The sequence below is a fragment of the Panthera uncia genome (genome assembly GCF_023721935.1).
Source record: "Panthera uncia isolate 11264 chromosome C1 unlocalized genomic scaffold, Puncia_PCG_1.0 HiC_scaffold_4, whole genome shotgun sequence".
In the NCBI taxonomy this organism is placed as follows: Eukaryota; Metazoa; Chordata; class Mammalia; order Carnivora; family Felidae; genus Panthera; species Panthera uncia.
Genome location: NW_026057585.1, coordinates 2,448,706 through 2,471,186, shown reverse-complemented (window position 1 = coordinate 2,471,186; position 22,481 = coordinate 2,448,706). Strand labels below are relative to the sequence as shown.

General features: G+C 39.3%; 1 protein-coding gene and 2 non-coding genes across 8 annotated transcripts in view; 1 reads left to right on the top strand and 2 right to left on the bottom strand.

The window, feature by feature from the left end:
- LOC125912145 (myomegalin-like) overlaps positions 1 to 22,481 on the bottom strand; it is a 48,308-nt gene that overhangs the window by 19,482 nt on the left and 6,345 nt on the right. For 5 of the 6 annotated variants that reach the window (XM_049616403.1, XM_049616404.1, XM_049616408.1 and 2 more), the window contains exon 2: positions 1,143 to 1,290. In XM_049616403.1, the coding sequence (XP_049472360.1) occupies positions 1,143 to 1,290 (148 nt within the window). Of the gene's footprint in view, positions 1 to 1,142; positions 1,361 to 22,481 lie in introns of all 6 variants that reach the window. The other variant, XM_049616406.1, reaches the window with a different exon arrangement.
- On the bottom strand, positions 20,443 to 20,516 carry TRNAN-GUU (transfer RNA asparagine (anticodon GUU)). Its single transcript has one exon. It is a non-coding gene; the product is annotated as a tRNA-Asn (tRNA).
- On the top strand, positions 21,515 to 21,586 carry TRNAH-GUG (transfer RNA histidin (anticodon GUG)). Its single transcript has one exon. It is a non-coding gene; the product is annotated as a tRNA-His (tRNA).

Here is a 22,481-nt window from a genome sequence, read left to right as displayed (position 1 = left end):
TCTAAAAATAAAGACTTTATGAAAATAATCATGAGAATATGATTTTTTAAATGTATTTCACAAAGTAGCTATAGGCTTTGTGAATTAAGAGTCCAAGATTTTAATATTATTTCTGCAAAAAAGGCTATTGTGCAACTTTGATCAAGCAACCATATCTTTGGGCCTGAATGTTCTCAGGTCTGAAATGAGGAAATGAGACTAAGTGACTCTAAGGTTATTTTAGCTCTAACATTCTTCTCTGGGTCAGGAAAATTTAAGTGGTACATATTGACAGTACCCAATGGAGCATGAAGCTGAATTTTATCACCTTTAAAGCTGTGCTCCAACCACTAAGCAAGTTAGTTATGATGTAGTACGTCAGTAACTGGTGTTCACAGGTAAATGTATAATGCATTAACTCCATATCATTTTAATGCCTTTGAAAAGCTATAAACATTCAGCCATTAAAAACGCTGACAAGTCAAGCCAACCAGCCATTATTTGACAATTCTGTAAGCTTATTTTAAGAATTGAACTTATCGGGGCGCCTGGGTGGCTCAGTCGGTTAAGCGGCCGACTTCGGCTCAGGTCATGATCTCATGGTCAGTGAGTTCAAGCCCTGCGTCGGGCTCTGTGCTGACAGCTCGGAGCCTGGAGCCTGTTACAGATTCCGTGTCTCCCTCTCGCTGACTCTCCCCTGTTCATGCTCTGTCTCTCTCTGTCTCAAAAATAAATAAAACGTTAAAAAAAATTAAAAAAAAAAAAAGAATTGAACTTATCAAAATTGCCAGACCAGAAACCAGGGACAATCTGATTGTCCTGAAATCTCCTGACAGAACAAGAGATTCTTAGGTGTCCCTGTCAATGCAGAAAAGAGACGCTACTCACATGACTGGAAGAATTCCATGAAATCCCAAACATCCTTGAAGGTGATATATTTGGAGAATACATGCATTGTTATTTAGAATAAAACCAAATTTCTCTGAATAATATAAAGTAATTGATACTAAAAGCCGTATAGGCTTTTCTGTAAAGACTTTTCAGGAGGGTCTTAAGAGACAGCCCTATAATTAAGCTACAGAGTCTGGATGCAGACCTGAAAACTGCCGTGAGGGCAATGATTTAATTCTGACAGTGGAGTGTCTAAACAAAGAGTCTCTTACCTGCTGTGGGACACAGCGGAGGACCCTGTCTCCTCTGGCTGAGTCTGCTGCTCACCCACTCTCCTCTCAGCAGGTCCCTTCTCTAGGGGCTGCTGCATTCCAGCTTTCAGTTGCAGCATTTTCTCATGAAGAATCCTCTTACTGCCTCCTTTAAAAGGAAAGATGGAAGAGAAATGTGTCTGGGTCTCCACAATGGCCAGGCTTTCTTCCAAAGCTGCCTAGAGTAATCAAAACAAAATGATAGTTTATAGAGCTGGATCATTAAAGAGGATCCCATAGGAGCACAGAGGAAGGGAGTGGGGAACCTGCCAGGAGGTAAATAACGAAACCTATGATGTGCTCCTGTGAAGAGTTCCCCCTCAGCCATGAGGACCTTGGTGACCATGGGTTGGAGGAAAGATACAGCAAGTAGGGGGAGATGGTGCCATGAGGGAGAAGAGCAGGACCCAGAGGTATTTTAGAAAAGCAAACAAACCTGGGGCACCTGGGTGGCTCAGTTGTTTGAGCATCTGACTTCAGCTCAGGTCATGATCTCATAGCTCCTGAGTTCGAGCCCCACGTCAGGCTCTGTGCTGGCACCTTGGAGCCTGGAGTTGCTTCAGATTCTGTGTCTCTCTCTTTCTCTGCCCCTAACCCACTCGCATTCTGTCTCTGTCTCTCTCCAAAATAAATAAACATTAAAAAAATTTTTTTTTTAAAAAGCAAACCAACCAACAAGCAAATAATGAAACAAATGAAATCAAATGGGCTTTTAAAAAAAATTTTTTTTTTTTTTTACATTTTATTTATTTTTGAGAAACAGAGTGAGACAAAGCGTGAGCAGGGGAGGGGCAGAGAAGGAAGGAGACACAGAATCTGAAGCAGGCTCCAGGCTCTGAGCAAGCAGTCAGCACAGAGCCCGACGCGGGGCTTGAACCCACAAACTGTGAGATCATGACCTGAGCCAAAGTCGGACGCTCAACCAACTGAGCCACCCAGGTGCCCCAAATGGGCTTTAAACTGGAGTAAGAGTTGAGTATTTTTGATTCTTACAGTTGAGATAAAATTTCCTGGGAGTGTTCCTTTAGAAATCAGAAGGCCTTTTTGTCACCCACAAGTTTTGAGAGTTATGAAGGCAGAAACAAAGTTTGAAATGCCAGAGCTCAAATCTAGTCACTGGGACATCAACAATAGTGCCATGGGAAGGACTCTCGGGTCCCGGTCTCAAATTGTAATCAGAGAATTAGAATGTGTTGGTAGCCACAGAACCTGAGAAAGCCCTGTCTTCTAAAGGCCTGCCATACTCAACACAAAACTGCTTGTTTCTCCCTGGATGTCTCTATCAATGGAGACCACCTCTCTCACCAACCAGTTTTACTATCTGGGTACTCTTTTACTGATACTACCAATTTTTTTTGAAGTAATCTCTACACCCAACATGGAGCTCAAACTCACAACTCCAAGATCAAGGGTAGCACGCTCCACCAACTGAGCCAGTCAGGCACCCCAGCCAATCAATTTATAAAGAAAAATCTAAGCATGTTCTCTTTGTTCAATCTTGCTTTTGCACAGAAAACCTCAAACAACAATCTTTTTTTCAACACCCTTATTTTCTTGAAGATAGTTTCAATAAAAACAATTCTGTGGCTCTTCATGCATGAATTTTTAAAAGCTTCTAGTGATTTTTACTGTTCCTCTTTGGGAACTGTCGAAATTTTACCCCTTAGATCCTTTCAAGGGAATAGTGACCAAAAACTAAGTATAACTAATAAATTTAGAATAATGATGTCTTACTTTTTAACCCCATAAAAATTAATATATCTTACAATGTTAAATTTCTTTCACTTGCAGTAGGAGAACACGTGGGGGTTTTATTTAACAGGAAGTAATTAAAAAAGATTTTTTTAATGTTTATTTATTTTTGAGACAGAGAGAGAGAGAGACAGAGTGTAAGTAGGGGAGAGACAGAAAAAGGGAGACACAGAATCTGAAGCAGACTCTAGGCCCTGAGCTGTCAGCATGGAGCCGGATGTGGGGCTCAAACTTAGGAACTGTGAGATCATGACCTGAGCCAAAGATGGACACTTAACCAACTGAGCCACCCAGGCACACCTAACAGGAAGTAATTTTAAACTTCCAAACTCCCAACTTCACTTAACTTATAGATGACTGTTTTTGCATTGCTTTAAAAAAAATCTCTATAAACATTATACTCTGCTATGTCTGTTTTTTATTCTGGCTCTGTAAGTTACTTTCCACTTCGTCAAAGTCCTCAAAACACTTTATCTCCTTGAATATGGATACTTAATGTGGTGTTCATTTATAAATCTAATAGAATTATTTATTCTTTCACTCATCTTTGACAGTTGCCTGGGATGCCCAAAAGCCATTGAAAATGGTCTGTGGCAGAGCCCAGTAAAATCTAGCTGATGGAATGGAGGGAATGGGTGGCAAGTGCAAGCAACAGTTTGGTCACCGCAGCTGAGACTGTCAAGAGAATCACAAATATAAAAGGTCACCTGACCTTGTTTTCCACTTCCTTCCGAGGCCTCCATTATTCTTTCTTTTCTTTTCTTTTTTCTTTTCTTTTCCTTTTTTCTTTCTTTCTCTCTTTTCTTTCTTTCTCTCTTTTCTTTCTTTCTTTCTTTTCTTTCTTTCCTTCTTTCTTTCTTTCCTTCTTTCCTTCTTTCTTTCTTTCTTTCTTTCTTTCTTTCTTTCTTTCTTTCTCTAGGCCTCCGTTTCAATGGTGTGCTGGTAAGTGTTTAATGACAAGTACTCCAAGGGATAAAATCCTGATTTGTAGCATTTGGCTATGTCTGTGGAGTAAATACTATCACCATGGCCAATTTTAAGCTACCAATAAGACATCACTGAATATAGAGTTGGGATATGATATAGTATTTATATATGATATAATCTTTCCACCATATAAATATGATAGATATACCACTTCATATCATAACTATTAGGATAGTTACTATTTTTAAAAAACTCAGAATAACAAAATAACAAGTGTTGTCAAGAATGTGGAGAAATTAGAACACTTGTGCACTTTGGGGAATGTAAAAAGGTGCAGCCCCTCTGGAAAACTGTATGGCAGTTCCTCAAAAAATTAAAAATAAAATTACCATATAATCCAGAAATTCTACTTCTGGGTGTATACCCAAAAGAACTGAAAGGAGATATTTGTATGCCCATGTTCACAGCAACATTATTTACTGAAACCAAAAGGTGGAAACAACCCAAGTGTCTATCAACAGAGGACTGGATAAACAAAATGTGGTATATACATACAATGGAATATCATTCAGCCTTAAAAAGGAAGAAAATTCTAACACATGTTACAACATGGAGGAACCCTGAAGACAATATGCTAAGTGATATAAGCCAGTCATGAAAGGATAAATGCCATATGATCCCACTTACATGGGGACGTAGAATATTCAAATTCATAGAGACAGAATTTATTTTTATTTTTTGAAATTAAAGTTTTTTATTTATTGAAATTAAAAATAGAACTACCCAGCAATACAACTATGACCCAGCAATTGCACTACTAGGTATTTATCCAAGGGATACAAGTGTGATGTTTCAAAGGGACACATGCACCCCCATGTTTATAGCAGCACTATCAACAATAGCCAAAGTATGGAAAGAGCCCAAATGTCCATCGATGGATGAGTGGATAAAGATGTGGTATATATATACAATGGAGTATTACTCAGCAATCAAAAAGAATGAAATCTTGCCATTGGCAACTACGTGGATGGAACTAGAGGAGATTAAGCGAAATTAGTCAGTCAGAGAAAGACAAATACATGACTTCACTTGTATGAGGACTTTAAGAGACAAAACAGATGAACATAAGGGAAGGAAAGCAAAAATAATATAAACACAGGGAGGGGGACAAAACATAAGAGACTCTTAAATATGGAGAACAAACAGAGGGTTACTGGAGGAGGTATGGGAGGGGGGATGGGCTAAATGGGTAAGGGGCATTAAGGAATCTACTCTTGAAATCATTGTCACACTATATTCTAACTAACTTGGATGTAAATTTAAAAATTAAATTAAATTAAAAAAAAGAATGTTGTTTATTCGGCTGGGCAGGGGGAAATGAGGAGTCATTGTTTACTAGCGACAGAATTTAGGTTTGCTAAACGAGGAAAAAAGTTCTATGGATGGATGGTGGTGATGGTAGCATAATAGTGTGAACACACTTAATGCCACTGAACTGTACACTTAAAAATGATGAAGATGGTAAGTTTTTTTAAGATGGCAAATTTTAGGTTAAATTTAAAAAATTAATTTAATTAATTTAGTTAAAAAATATAATACACATAAAGAACCCCAAGAGCATAGATAATAGTAAAATGTTGTGAAATAATTAGGAAGTGATGTGTTCTGGATATTTATTACTTTGTTTTTGTTATAATTTATTTAATTGTAAGTTCAAACACTTTATTATTATTTTTAATGTTTATTTATATTTGAGAGAGAGACAGAGTGCAAGTGGGGGAGGGGCAGAGAGAGGGAGACACAGAATCTGAAGCAAGCTCCAGGCTCTGAGCTGTCAGCACAGAGCCTGATGTGGGGCTCAAAACTACAAACTGCAAGATCATGACCTGAGCTGAAGTTGCACACTTAACCAACTGAGCCACCCAGGTGTCCCTATACTTTAATTTTTAATGGTGACAAAATCCTGTGAATTTAACAGCTACCTTGAGAGCTGGTGCTTGTTGGCTGCACCATACTACTGACAGATTCCCATCGAGGGTTTAAGAGCCTAATACTTGGGTTGCCTTGGTTACTGTTTCTTTGGCTCTGCTGTCAGGCTTAGATAGGCTGGTAGTAAAACCTGTTGGTGTGACCATGGCCATCTCTACACATCCTTCAAAGGATTTGGAAGAATATGAAGAAAGGTCGTCTGGAAAGACTAATTTTGAAAGTTGTTATTGTTGCCCAATCCTCCCCCAACTCCTTGTAGACTGTGTAATGATACTGCTGTATGGTGTTAGTTGGACTGTAAACTAGCACAACCACTTTGGAAAGCTTTTGGGGAGTTCATAAAGTTAAACATACACTTAACCCTATGATCCAGCAATAATAGTACTCCTATTTATTTCCCAAGAGAAATGAATGTATACATCCAAAAAGATTCCAGAAAATGATTATTGCAGTATTATTCATACTAGGCAAAAACTAAAAACAACCCAAATGTCTACCAACAGGGGAACTGATAAACTTAAAAAAAATTTGTTTTAGTGTTTTATTCATTTTTTTGAGAGTGAGAGAGAGACAGAGCACTAGCAGGGAAGGGGCAGAGACAGTGGAAGCACACAGAACCCAAAGCAGGCCCCAGGTTCTGAGCTGTCAGCACAGAGCCCAAAGTAGGGCTTGAACTCACAAAGTATGAGATCGTGACCTGAGCTTAACTGACTGAGCCACCCAGGCACCCCAGAACCGATAAACTTTTATATTCTCTGGATCACTACTCAGCAATACAAATGACCAAATGACAAATGCTCACAATAACATGGATAACATGGAAACAGTATGTTCAGCAAAAGATGCTTCTGCAAAAAGATGTTTTTAAATATCTAAAACATAGCTATTTTAGTGTTCCTGTGTGTTACTCATGTATGATTCCAGTTACAGGAAGTCCCAGAAAAGGCAGAACAGACAAAACTAAGTTGTAGTCATAGGAATCAGAAGAGTTGTAGCTTCTCTGGGATATTTTGATTGGAAGCTTACATGAGGGAAACTTCTTGAGCTAATGTTCTATAAAGTTTGGTCTGGCTAATGGTTACAAGGGTGTATACATTTGTCAAGATTCATTAAACTGTACACTTTATATATGTGCGTTGTTTGTAAATTGTATCACAATAACATATTGTTAGCATAAAAACAAGATTATGTATATTTTTTAAACTGTTGGAATTACATAAAAATAATTGTTCAGCGTTTAGTTTCATTCTGATACACATTATTTTACTTTTATGTGTTCTGTAAAATCTAAATGAAAGACTCTAATATAAATTAGAACTTCTGTACTTTCTAAACTATGCTAGTGTTAGAGCAGGCAGTTAAGTTAGGCTCTGACCTGGAAGCCAACAAAGAGGAAGTCATGGTCAGCTAGGCCTGTCGCGCCTGGCGCCACTCCACAAGAAGCCAGATCAAACCAGACAGGCCCCAGATGGTGGGTGCCAGGATAGGAAACCTCTGACCAAATAAGGAAGAAAAGGTGAGAAACTCTGCTTCTAAGAAATCCCTGCCCCAACAATAGTCCATCCCCTAGTTAACAACTGTCAATAAAAAATAGAAACCCAACCCCTCTCCCTCCCTCCTTCTTTAGCTCACCTGCTCTCATATCTCATACCTTGAGAGTGCATTTTTCGCTTTAATAATCATTACCACTTGTGTTGCACATCTGCTGTGTTGCATGTCTGTTCTTAAATTCTTTCTCGAGACAAGACCAAGAACCTTCAGCGACACCTTTGGGACTGGCTGGGACAGGGCCCCAGGGCCCTGGGTCTCCCCAGTTCAGTGGGCAACACTAGGGCTTTACTAATATTAATTCCATTTACTCTCCTGCCTTTTGAGTTTTTATCATTCATTATATTTCAAAATATGTTCAAATCACACAGTCATTATTTTTGCTTGGGACAGTTATATTTATTTGATTTAATCACATATTTTACATATCCATTGCTTTTCATTCCTTCTTTCATTTTCCATGTTCCCTTGGGATCATTTCTGCCTGAAGAATGATCTTCTGAATTTCCTTTACTGAAGGTATTCTGCTTATCTGGAAAAGCCTTTATTTCACCTTCACTTTGCAAGATATTTTGTCAGGGATTAAATGCAGATTGAAAATTATAGTATTTTAGCCCTTTAATAATGAATATAACATGAGTTGTTTTCTTCCAGGTGTTTCTAGATTTTGTTTGCCTTTGATTTTCAGTAGTTTTACAATCACATGCCTGGATACAGTTCTCTTGTCTTTAATTTTGTTTGGAGTTGACAGAATTTCTTGTACATTTGGCTTGATAGTTCATCAGTTATTTTTTAATTGGCCATTACATTTTACAAAATTGATTTCAACCCAATTTCAATCTCCTTTAATGTGAAACTTCAAATACAGATACGTTAGCCCTTTAAAAACATGACTTACACTTTTTAAAAACTCTCCCCTCTGAAGCTCTGAAGTTCCTTTCCTTTTAGCTCTTTATACTTCAACTAGGTATTTTATACTTATTATTTCAATTACTAATATATTTCAACTGGGTCCAAACTGCTGTTAAAACTATGTTACTTTTTTTTTAAGTTTTTATTTATTTATTTTGAGAGAGAGAGAGCAGATAAAGGGCAGAGACAGAAGGCGAGAGAGAATCCCAGGCAGGCTCCATACTCTTAGTGAGAAGCTCCATGCAGGGCCTGCTGTGGGGCTCAACTCCACAAACTGGGAGATCATGACCTGAGCCAAAATCAAGAGTTGGACACTTAACCAACTGAGCCACCCAGCTGCCCCAATCATATGTTGCTTTTTAAAATTAGTTATCACATATTTTTGTTCTAGGATTTCCATTTGAGTTTTCTTTTTTTTTTTTTTTTTTCAACATTTTTTATTTATTTTTGGGACAGAGAGAGACAGAGCATGAACGGGGGAGGGGCAGAGAGAGAGGGAGACACAGAATCGGAAACAGGCTCCAGGCTCCGAGCCATCAGCCCAGAGCCTGACGCGGGGCTCGAACTCACGGACCGCGAGATCGTGACCTGGCTGAAGTCGGACGCTTAACCGACTGCGCCACCCAGGCGCCCCTCCATTTGAGTTTTCAATAGATTCCTAATCTCTAATGTAAGTTTCCATTTTGTCATCTACGTCCTTGAATGCCTAAAACATATATATTTGAGTGTTCCTATCTGGTAAGTCCAATAGCTCAATCATGTTGTGAATCAGTCTCTATTGTTTGCTTTCCTGTCGTCCCCCTCTTGTTCATCTCTTTGTATGCCTGAAAAATGTGATTGAGTGATGGTCCTGATGTATGAAGAACCATGGAGCCTTTGGATAATGTTACTTTTTGGGAGAGATTATAGAGAGGCAGATCACCTCAATCCATTCCATAATTAAGCTATTTGACAGTTTGCACTGCTTGGAAGTCTCAGCCTATATCTGGTTTTGCCTACATTCCTAGGTGGTAGATCTTTAGGGCTGCCATCTGAGCAGTACCTTCTCTTTGGGGAGACCTGAACCTCAATTCGTATCTATCTCCTTTGCACCATGTACCACTGAAAACTGCTCTTCTTTCAGCGGTACTCTGCTTGCCTTCATAGCTTCTTGCCTGTCTATAGCAGAATTTGCAAATGCCTTGAGGGTGTGAAAATTAGTAACTTGAAACCTGGCTAAGGTGAAGATGGGAGATTTGGTAGAGGGAGCTGTCACAAATTGCCATACCAAAAGGATGAGACAGACCTTGCAAGTGGATATTACTTTACTATTCCAGCAGGAGGAAGAAAGGCTTTCCTCCTCCCCCAGCAGTAGCCCAGCTAATGAGAAACAGTCACAACTCAGCCAATGAAAAGCCACTATACTTTGAATCCCCAGTTTACTCCAATAGATTTTTTGTTTGTGACACCTACCTAACTTCCCCTTTCACTTTATAAAAGACCCTTCTCCTTTGTTGAGTGGACTTGCCTATGGTTTTGCTATAGCTTACCTATTGCAATTCTCTACTGTTCTTGAAAAAACGTGTTTTTTGCTGGTAAAATAACTGGCAGTTTTATTTTTAAGGTTAACAAGGGCAAACCCTTTCCGATTATCTGGTTCACATCCCAATGCACTCCAGGATCTTGACTCCTCAAGTCTGAATACCTGGACAGCCCCACAAATCTCTCCAGCCCCCTCTATGGCTCCCTTTTCCCCTCCTCATGGATTATTTAAAGTGCTGCTATTTTTTCTGATTCTTAGTAGCTGCCTTCTCCCCAGCTTCTCAGTCTCTGGGTCCTGTGCCAAGAACTGGCCAATGCCTGAGGGGAAAAGGCAGAAAATTAGTTTCATTCCAATGAGCTTCTCTCTCTCTCCCTTTCTCTCTCTTGAGCTGGCTCTGTGTGTCCTAGTTGCATTGGTAGCCTTCCAAAGACTTCTAACAATTCCTTTAAACCAGATTTGATCTACTGTTTTCAGTGTCTGTGCTGGTTTACTGCAGATATGCCATCATAACTGAAAGAGGAAATCTACAAATTCCAGGTAAATTAAATTTTCCTACTTTGATTTCTTAAAAGCAACAACAACAAAAGGAATAGGTTACCGGTACATAATTGGGACTTTTCTTATTATACTTTGGGATAAGTCTGACTGGCTATTAAAAGCTCTTGCTAGAAGCAGGTGCAAAAGATTGTCTACCATGAGCTGAACACTCATCACGCCTGTCCAAGGTCCGAGAATTTGATCAAGCTGGATCCATTTACCTGCTGTGCTGTCTCATCAGTTAACTCACCATGGAAATTATCAAGCAACCAGTTTTCCAGGTGTTGGTCACTAATACGGACAAGAAGAGCCCAAGTGAACCATTTAACACTCCTCATTTATTCTGGGGAATGCTGAAAGTCAGCAGTGGTGCAGTTAGAAGTGAAAACGGAAGTCTTAGTTACAATGATACTGGCGGTTTTCTCCGAGCGAGCGTCACCGTGTGAGCAGCACGCAGTTCCTCGGTGCTGTACTGAGGATAACTGATATAGTCCCCATAACAACCCCGAGGCGGTGTAGGTGTTAACCTACACCTGCTTGCAGGTGAGGACACTCAGGCACTGAAAGGCTGGTCTGACTTTCCAAGGGGCCCAGCCCTGTGACGGGGAGAGCCAGCACTCAGGGCCAGGCAGTTTGCCTCCAGAGCCCTCGTGTTTGGCCAGCCTGCCAGCGCGCACTGAGAAGCCTTCACCAAGATTTGCCGTCCCCTCCTGGCTCAGCCTCCCTGATGCTGAAAAGAAAGAGAAGGTTAACATTGGCAACTAATGGACGAAATGAAGAAGAGAAAGAACGAAACGATTTAGTCCTCCCCAGAAACAGACTCCATGGCTCTAGGGATGAAGGAATCACATCTCCCAACTGGAAGTATTTAGGGACCTTGATATTTCCTAATGGTCTGAACAGAGAGTTCCCTTGAGGGGCACAAAGGAAAAAGTGACTGTATGAAGGAGACAACTGAGCCAACTCCCACCTTCCTGACTTAGGGCAAGAAGGAGTGCGCCTGGAGTGACAAGAGGGAGGGAGGATATCCCATAAAAATGAGCCCAAATCATGTTTTTCAAACTTCATGGAATAACACTTTCATATTTGGCCATATCCATGTTCCTTTACCACTGATAACCTAATGTCTTCTTTATATTGAGTCACCTTTTTTTTTTATTAAGGAAAGATTCTTTTTAAAATTAATTTTGTCGGGGCGCCTGGGTGGCGCAGTCGGTTAAGCGTCCGACTTCAGCCAGGTCACGATCTCGCGGTCCGTGAGTTCGAGCCCCGCGTCAGGCTCTGGGCTGATGGCTCGGAGTCTGGAGCCTGTTTCCGATTCTGTGTCTCCCTCTCTCTCTGCCCCTCCCCCGTTCATGCTCTGTCTCTCTCTGTCCCAAAAATAAATAAAAAACGTTGAAAAAAAAATTAAAAAAAAAATTAATTTTGTCACTACCATAGCTGAAATACCAGAATGAATCAATTGTCTTAAGCAGGATGTAACTGAAAAAATAAAGACAAAGGAAACAGAACAGTGTGATTATAGTAAAATAATATTAAAATAGTTAAAAATGCAAGTTAAATAGTAAAAGTAAATTGGCATAAAGTATAATAGGCAATTTAATTCTTGTAGCAGCAATTCAATGTCAATGTTATCTCTGTTGTTACAGAGGAGGAAACTGGAATGTAAAAACTCAAAATTTGACTGACAGGCCAGAGCTAGTGGAAGCGGCAAGATGAAACAAACCATCAGATGCCAAAGCCCCCAAATTCATGTCCTCTGAGATTTAAAATGGATGTTGAATTACAGTGTATGACAACATTGAAATGAGTGTTCACAGTTAGAGAGGAAGAAGAGAGAACATTTTCCATCAGTCTCTGGTCAGGACCCGAAAGGGGTCTTTTCTGGGGAGGCCGAGGGGTTAGCATTGAAGCAGAGCCCAGGAGCCTCCACAAGCACTCCCTCGAGGAGTGTGCAGAGACAGCCATCAGAGGAGCCTAGAGCCACGCTGGGGTGATCAAATTACTGAATTTTGCAAAGCTAATTTCTCTATTGCACAGATGAGATTGCAGTATAAGAATGGAAGTCACAGAATCAATGTCCTTAGAGGACACAGAAGGATGAAGTTTTGTGGTAGGACCTGAATGGTGATAGAGAGGCCTCAACCTTTAACGGGAGCCAAATGGCTAAGCCCAGAAAAGCTCTGGCTTTGACTCTACATGCTATCTGTCCCCTTCATGCCCCAAGTTATGTCTTGAGAGCAAAAGGGTATCCCGGAGCAAAACAAAAGCAAAATGGATCTCCAAGACCTCTCAGAAGTGGGAGGTGAAGCACAAGGAGGAGAATGCAGAAGCAGAGGTTTAGACACAGAATTAAAACAGGTTTATTAACCATACACTGACTGGGAACTGACTTTAAAGACTAAATTGTACCTGTCTTCCAGTGGCTCAGGGGCTGAATTTTCCATGGAAGTGTGTCAATCTTAGAATATGATGTACAGAGATTAATATAAAAATACTTAAATATTAGTAGTAAATAAGGGACTGTGAATCTCACGTTTCCTCAAAAAAGGGAGACCATCATCAAAATGTTGTCAAATAAGTAGAAAGCCAAAAGTATGAGAGCACCCAAAATGTCACAGGGAATACTTTGAACCTACTTTGTGTTCTGGGAGGTTATTAATTGCTGATTCAATTTCCTTAATAGATATATGTCTGTTCAGATTATCTATTTCTCCTTGTGTGAGTTTGGTAGATTGTGTCTTTCAAGGAATTGGTCCAGTTCACCTAAGTGATCACATTTGTAGGCACAGAGTTTTTTATAATATTCCTTTATTACCCTTTTAACATCCATGGGATCAGTACTGATGGCCTCTTTCATTTCATTTTTTAATTTTTAAATGTTTATTTTTTTATTCTTGAGTGAGAGAGAAAAAAACAACACACAAGTGGGGGAGGGGCAGAGAGAGAGGGAGACAAAAGAATCTGAAGCAGGCTCCAGGCTATGAGCTGTCAGCGCAGAGTCCAATGTGGGGGTCCAAACCACTAACCTCAAGATCACGACCTGATCCGAAGTTGGATGCTTAGTTGACTGAGCCACCCAGACTCCCCATATCTTTCATTTCTTATAGTAATAATTTGTACCTTTTCTCTCTCTTTTTTGTTTTTATCAGTTAGTAGCTTGGTTGGAGGTTTATCAATTTTATTGATCTTTTCAAAGAGCCAGCTTTTAGCTTTGTTGCTTTTCTCTGTCTTCCTGTTTTCAATTTCATTGACTTCTGCTCTGATGTTTATTATTTTTCTTTTGCCTACCTACAATTTAATTTGTTCTTTTTCTAGTTTCCTAAGGTGAACCTAATTTGCATCCTAGCCTAGGCTTACCTAGGAGAATAAATTTCAGTAATCAAATGACTTTCCCCTGCTCACCACATCAAAATGCTACCTGGACCATGGTCATGTGGCCATTCTTACTATTATTACTACTACTACAAAACCTTTTTTTAAAAAAAAGGCAGTCTCTCATATTTTATTAAGAACCTAACATGCTAAGGATCTGATCCAAGATTCTGAATTTCACCAGTTTGTAATGTATGAGAATTTCTATTCTGGCTTGTTGTTCTTAAACTAGAAACATGTGGTGTATAACTTAACACCGACTTTCGTTCAAATAACAAAACAGCTCAAGTTTTAGATACTCCACAGATTAGCAAAAATGTGCTACCTAGAGTAGATCAGAGTAGTTAAGTAGTTAGTGTTTACTGGCCAGCCATACAAAAGCTGATTTAAGATTTTGAAGTGAGGATTTTTAAAAAGTTCACCTGTTAGCTAAGGTTGACCAAAGTGATTCTTGAGCCTTATTGTCCTATTTAGGCCAAGGCTGACTAGAAAACTGGGTATGAAGTGGATTCCATACTTCTTATGATCTCATACTTTTTCTGGTCTTCTTCCACTAATATTCATGTGTTTAAAAGTTGGTATAGAACCATTATCCTGTGGTAATATCCAATTGATGTATCAAAAAGAGCCTGAGGCTCTCATGGTCAAATTGGCTCCATTTGAAACAGAATTTTGACCAAATGGTAGCTCAAAAATTCTGAAAAGGAAAAGATTCAAATCTGGTTTCAAATACAGAGGTTCCAACAGATGGACACTGGCAGAGATAACTTGTCATGTACAGTTTTTAGCTAAACTTTCAATGCTATCCAGAAAACCTCCACATCACTGAAATTAGTTTCCTTCATAACCCAGTGAAATTGCTCCCAGGGCAGATTGCTTAACCTGTCCTTTTAGAGATTCCAGAATATCAGCTTATGAAAAGCAAAAGAAAGAAAAAAAGTAAAAAGAGAGAGATCCATTATTCCCTGATTGTGTTTCTTTTCTCTCCTCTCACCTATTTTGTTTTAATATAATTTTCTGGAGGGAGGCTTTACTTAAAGATCAACAGTTCCCTCTCATATGTAAGGGTGAATTATGTACTGATAATTGTCTTGTTCACTTCAGGTGGGAGTGTAATTTGGCACAACAGCTTTGGAAAATTATTTGGCAGTGTCTACTAAAGGCAACTGCAGATATAAGCATAGAAATGGATATAAATATAGATAGGAAAATAGGCATATATGTATATATTCTGTGAACCAACAATGCCAATTTTAGCTAAATAGCCTAGAACCATGCTGCTAACCTGGTAAACACTAGCTGCATAGAGCTGTTGACCACTATGGCTAGTGCCATATGTTGACATGGTAATATTTTGGATTATATCAAGCTAAATTATATTGTTAAAATCATTTCACCTATTTCTTTTTACTTTTTTAATGTGGCTACTAGAAAATGTAAAATTACATTTCTGGCTAGCATTAAACTTCTTTTATATGTATATTTTTTAATTTACATCCAAGTTAGCATATAATGCAACAATGACTTCAGGGGTAGATTCCTTAGTGCCCCTTACCCGGTTAGCCCATCCCCCCTCCCACAGCCCCTCCAGTAACCCTGTTTGTTCTCCATGTTTAAGAATCTCTTATGTTTTGTCCCCCTCCCTGTTTTTATGTTATTTTTGCTTCCCTTTCCTTGTGTTCATCTGTTCTGTGTCTTAAAGTCCTTATATGAGTGAAGTCAGATGATTTTTTTCTTTCTCTGACTAATTTCACTTAGCATAATACCCTCTAGTTCCATCCACGTAGTTGCAAATAGTAGCATTAAATTTCTATGGGACAACACTGCTTTAGAGAGAGGTATGCATATGTTCACCAAAAGACATGTAAATAATGTTTATAATTGCTTTATTCTAAATGACTCTAATCTGGAAACAACTCAAATGTCCAACAACGGCAGACTAAATATATTGTCATGTAGTTGTATGATGGAACACACACAGCAGTAAAAACTTATGAAAAAAACATGGATGTATGTTAACTAGAATTTAAATTTTTAAAAAATGGATGTATCTATACCATAGTTTACAGTGAACAAGTCAGATTATCCCCGCCCCATGAAAAAGGCCCTGGAGTATTTGCTTTCTGATTGCATTTACATGAAAGCAAAGAATAAGGAAAACTGTGGTGATAGACATTTAAGGAAGGCTAACCCTGTGGAATGTTGCCTGAGAAGAGGCATGAGGAAGCTTTCCACAGTCTGAAAATATAATGTACCTTAGTCTGGGTAGTGGTTTACTCGGGTGGGTTTACTTTAATTAATAAAGTAACTTTTAACTGCACACTTAGTGTACTTTACATTTGTTCTAAGTAAAAATAATTAAAAGGCTGCTTGATTAGCTAAGGTTTGCCAAACTGATACTGAAATTTATTCTCCTAGGTAAGCATAAGTCATTTGATTACTTAAAAAGAATAATGTCAGGGAATCACATAGAAAAAGCACAAAACAGTTGCCTGTGAAAATTGAAAGGAGCCCAGTACTCTCTGAAAATTTAAGAACCATAGAATTTTTTTTGGTTGAAATACTTAATTTCTCTTATTTTCAATTCATATAAGTTATTATTTCAATTCATATAAGTTATATAAACCATTCTGGGCAGTCCTTCAAATTGCTAGAGACCTAATTTGTCTATATCCTCCAGAAGAAAACAAATTATACCAATTTGTTTTCTTAGAAAGCAGTTTATATTTGTATAATGGAAAAAACTCCTACAACTACTGGGTATTCTAAAAGAACTAACTACAGAAAGCAATAACACTATTTAAAGAAAAAGGGGCAATGATATTTATTAAAAATGCTTATCAGTGAGGAAAATAAAAGGAAATAATTGTTTGCAAGGAAAATAAAAGGAAATAATTGTGTTTGGAGAAGACTCATTGCTGAAAATCTTAGTAATTTTGTGATACCCTTTTCAGTCCAGCAGGACCCTCTCAGAATCTTTTGCATTGTGGTCACTGAATTTTACCCACTTTTTAAAAATCCATTGTAAAAGGATTTTCTCTCTCTCTCTTAATAACAGAATGAACTAGTTAACAGTTCTAGAAATTATTAAATCTTGCTTTATATAATTGTCAGAAGCCCTATTTGTTGATTTAATTGTCTAATTGTAATGACATAAATGTCTTTTCCCTCCTTTTTCTAGCCTGATTTAAATAGTTGTGAAATTATTCTACCGTTTAGTAAGTTCAGTATATACTAAGAAAACAGACTAACAGATACCAGAAATTCAGTTAACTTTCTTTTCTAAGATCTCCATTATGTAGAGCAATTTATTAAAGTTAAGAGTTCTTAGGGGAGAATTACTGTGTATGGAGATAATTCTTGTTATATATAGTATTGACTTTGGGGTCCAAAGAATTTTATCTAGTGTTAGATAAGGTGTGAACAAATTCTCAGCACTGCAGACTCACACACCAGGAAATACCAAAACCCTCAGGACAAATAGCCAATCAAAAAAGACTTGCAGGTTAGATTATCTGTCATTTACTGTCTAACAGAGAGTGGATCCTTGTGAACCACCACCCAACAGAGATCATCTCTGGATGTTTATTTTATAAAAGCAAAACCAAAATTCCACTTTGATACCACTGGCGGGAGAAAATGATTGAAAATGTACAAATGCTAAAGAAAAAGACTTGTCCAAGAATTACATGTAGTAGTATATAAAAGGCATAGAGCTCAATTTCTGCTCCTGAGATTTGACAGAAAAATCAACCTCTAACACAAGGTGACCCGGTCAGGTGCAGGATTCTCCTGGCTACAATGATGTGTCTCAGGTGTGTGAATTTTTGTGGAAATAGGTGCAAAAAACTATTAAGGAAAAATATAGCGGAGGTGATGGTTAATTTTGTATGTCAATTTAGCTAGGTCTCAGCACCTAGATATTTGGCCAAACAATATTCTTGATGTTCCTGTAAAGGTGTTTTCAGATAAGATGAACATGTAAATCAGTAGACTTTGACTAAAGCAGATTGCCCTCCATGTGAGTGGGCTTCATCCAATCAGTTCAAGGCCTTAGTAGAAAAAGACTAATCTTTCTGAAAGAAGAGAAAATTTTGTCTGCAGAAAGCCTTTGGAGCCAAACTGTAGCCTTTTGTGGGTCTCCAGCCTGCCATCCTACTTTGCAAGGGTAAAGCCTCCATAGTCCTGTGATCCAGTTCCTTAAAATGAGTCTTACTTACCTGTCTGTCTATCTATCTGAAGGGCCAAGGATGAATTAGTATGTTGTCTATATTAGTTCTATATTGATTCATTTTATCTGGAGAATCCTGACTAATATAAACAACCTACTCTTTCACCCTTGCTATTTCTAGAGAAAGGGGAAGAGGAACAAATATTTGGGACCAGTGAGTTTTTTCCTCACCTTGGCCAGTCTTCTCTGGCTCTGGTTGACGAGGTCACCACAGAAATCAATTACAGTTTTACAAAAATATCTTGGCAGTGTAGTCGAGGAGCAGGTGCAGATATCCTACTGCTTAATGCCCATCATGTCATCTTTGTACCTCTGCCTTAGTTAAGTCAGAGGACAACACTCCCCTTATTAGATTATCATGTATACATTTATGGAAATTTGTTGTGCTAGCAAGAGTACGAGGAAAAGAATTCTCCTAGTTAGAAAAATAAAATGAACGATAAATTGGTACCACTCCAGTGGAAGGCAAATTTACAGGATTTATGATTTACATTAAGAAACATATATATTGTAACCACTATGATAGAGCAATTGCATTTACAGGACTCTATCCTATAGAAATACTTGTACAAGTGGCAAAAAATATGAGTACAAGGATGATGACTACAGAATTATTAGATTATCACGAGACCAATTTACTTGAAAAAACAGCATGTAAAAGGCTAAGTAATTGGTACAAAGGAAGAAATGCCTTCATTAAAAATAATGCAAGAAATAATAATGATCATGACTCTAGCACTTTTTTAACTTGTTTTATTTTTTATTTTTTAAAATTTACATCCAAATTAGTTAGAATATAGTGCAACAATGATTTCAGGAGTAGATTCCTTAGTGCCCCTTACCCATTCAGCCCATCCCCCCTCCCACAACCCCTCCAGCAACCCTCAGTTTGTTCTCCATATTTATGAGTCTCTTCTGTTTTGTCCCCCTCCCTGTTTTCATATTATTTTTGCTTCTCTTCCCTTATGTTCATCTGTTTTGTCCCTTAAAGTCCTCATACGAGTGAAGTCATAGGAGTTTTGTCTTTCTCTAATTTCACTTAGCATAACACCCTCTAGTTCCATGTAGTCGTAAACGGCAAGATTTCATTCTTTTTGATTGCCGAGTAATACTCCATTGTATATATATACCACATCTTCTTTATCCATTCATCCATCGATGGACATTTGGGCTCTTTCCATACTTTGGCTATTGTTGATAGTGCTGCTATAAACATGGGGGTGCATGTGTCCCTTCAAAACAGCACACCTGTATCCCTTGGATAAATGCCTAGTAGGGCAATTGCTGAGTCGTAGGGTAGTTCTGTTTTTAGTTTTTTGAGGAACCTCCATACTGTTTTCCAGAGTGGCTGCACCAGTTTGCATTCCCACCAACAATGCAGAAGAGATCTTCTTTCTCTGCATCCTCGCCAACATCTGTTGTTGCCTGAATTGTTAATGTTAGCCATGCTGACAAGTGTGAGGTGGTATCTCATTGTGGTTTTGATTTGTATTTCCCTGATGATGAGTGATGTTGAGCATTTTTTCATGTGTTGGTTGGCCATCTGGATGTCTTCTTTGGAGAAGTGTCTATTTATGTCTTTTGCCCATTTCTTTGCTGGATTATTTGGTTTTTGGGTGTTGAGTTTGATAAGTTCTTTGTAGATTTTGGATACAAACCCCTTATCTGATATGTCATTTGCAAATATCTTCTCCTATTCTGTCGGTTGCCTTTTAGTTTTGCTGATTGTTTCCTTCCCTGTGCAGAAGCTTTTATTTTGATGAGGTCCCAATAGTTCATTTTTGCTTTTGTTTCCCTTGCCTCTGGAGGTGTGTTGAGTAAGAAGTTGCTGCGGCCAAGATCAAAGAGGTTTTTTGCCTGCTTTCTCCTCGAGGATATTGATGGCTTCCTGTCTTACATTGAGGTCTTTCATCCATTTTGAGTTTGTTTTTGTGTATGGTGTAAGAAAGTGGTCCAGGTTCATTCTTCTGCATGTCGCTGTCCAGTTTTCCCAGCACCACTAGAAGAGACTGTCTTTATTCCATTGGATATTCTTTCCTGCTTTGTCAAAGATTAGTTGGCCATACGTTTGTGGGTCCATTTCTGGGTTCTCTATTCTGTTCCATTGATCTGAGTGTCTGTGCTTGTGCCAATGACTCTAGAATTATTAATTGAGCAATTATTAAACCCACACATATCCTGCAAGACACTAGTACACATTTGAAAAACTGAAGTATGTAAAATTTGCTACTAGCCCAAAGAAACATGACTTCATCCCATAACACACCCTCTTGAGGAGAGATTGCATCAGGCCTCTCTTGTTCCCTGTTTTTAGAAATGCAATGTCTCTTCCAGGCAGATTTTCTGGGAGGTCATGGAAGCGCAGGAAGGGGCCATTATGTCACTTGAAAGGAAGGGAAAGCAAGTATCTTGTCCTTTGCCAGAGCGAATCTGAGAGAACCAAATTGCTGCTGTAAAAATACCCATTGCGTCCCTGGGTGGGCTTGAACCACCAACCTCCCGGTTAACAGCCGAAAGCGCTAACCGATTGCGCCACAGAGACACAACGTACACTTTGGTTTCATTAAAATAGAGTGATCTCTTACTCAAGAGATTGGGCAGGCTCCAAAGCCTCGAAAAACTTAAGATTAGTAAATCTAATCGAGTTGTTCGTCATGTTTGAAACCGGTACATTGAGTGATTCTGAAACTAGCACACCCAAATGGCTTAGCCCCGCCCTGTCCCCTCACCAATCACAGAATCCAGAACCTCCAGAGACCCCCCCCCACCCCCCCGGGACTGCGACCCCTCCTCTATCCTTCTACCCCCAGCCTGAGTCGAGCGAATCCCAAGGGAAGCTGAATGCCCAGGACATTCAATTAGGACTTGTTGAATTAATAATGCATTGGAGAGTCTGAATATCCAGTTATTCAGGATGTTCAGCTTCTAGTTAACCGCCTACAGTTTTCCACGCCAACAGCTTCCAAAGATGGCACACCTTAAGTCTCCCCGGTTCTACTATAAACCTTTCCCACTGCTCCCGCTGCCTTCGTTTCTTTTAAAACGCAAGTGACCATGGCTGACGCCCTTGCAAGGCATATAAATAGCCTTTTGCTTTTCTCATTTGTTCATCGTTTATTCCTTGTTGCCTTTAAGCTTTTAGTCCTTTGAGGAACTCTGAGAGCAGAAATATTAGTGTTTTTAAAAAGGGGAAATTCTTTTCAAAAGGTTTTAGTTTGGGCAATTGATTTCGAAGCCTGCAACATCCCATGGGCTGGGCAATGGAGGGGCCTACAGTGCACCATCTGTGCCGCTGGAGCTCCAAGCGCTCAAATCAACTGTGTTCCAACTTTAGTGGGGCCGATGGGGTTAGGGGGAGGGAGCAGGAAAAGGGTCGGGGCCAAAAAGGAAACTTTAGGAGAAGGGAAAGAAGCAGGCGAGGCGTTGCGGAGGACAAGGAGACCCCCCCCCCCCCAAGAGACCTGTGGAGATGCACTGGCCAGATCCTGAGACATGAGAATTGTTTTTTATTTCACTTCAGAAGGCACAGGTTTATGGCGCGCCGTGATCGTATAGTGGTTAGTACTCTGCGTTGTGGCCGCAGCAACCTCGGTTCGAATCCGAGTCACGGCAATATGTGGTGTCCCTTTTTTTTCCTTGACAAAATTTGGTACATCTTCCAGCCTCTCTTTTAATTCCCTCACCAGTATTTGTGGCCTAAGATCGGGGTTTGCTGTGGCTCTCCAGCACTTTGCAGGCAAGAGAAAGGGCGGTCGGGTATTCGGTTTTCCAGAACCATTACCCCATATCTGAGCTTGCGCAGAACTATCCCAAAAGGTAAAGCGCGGTCGGTAGCTTCCGCTTATGTAACGGTGTAGTCATAACCGTTTTTCTGGTTAAAATATTTCAAATGTTGATGGGGCCTTTTTAGACACTGTGACAAATGAGCTTTTTATCAGTTTGTATTCGATAAGGTATTTTACAATAAAATCTAATAAACAAAACCTAGATTCAATGCCATTCTCGGCATTCCCCACCCAATTTTTATGCTAATAGTACATATTGAAGTACAATTCACAAAGAATAAAACGCACAAATCTTAAACGCACAGCCCAATGAATTTTGACAAACGCCTGACACTACCGTGACTGGGACTGCAGCCCAGGTTGCTGCGGCCACAAGGCAGAGCACTAGCCGTTATGCGATCACTGCGCAGCGCAAACCTGCTGGCAATTGGTGTGTGTGTCCTTTAGTATTTTTGAGGTAAACACATCCACACCTAGATAAGAGCTATACAAAATTTCCCTCAGCCCAGAAACGTCAGCACAGCCCTTTCCAAAAGATTCCCACCTACCTTCCCTTCACTTAAGCAAATCTTTCTGATTTCTTTTTGTTGTTTTGAAAGGACTTTATTTACATTTTAGCCACAAGTTAGATAAGCAACTTTGTTAAATGGCAATCAAGATTTTCAGTCCCAGCGAGAAGAATTACAAGGCCCAAAACAGGCATAATCATTGTTATTTTTAAA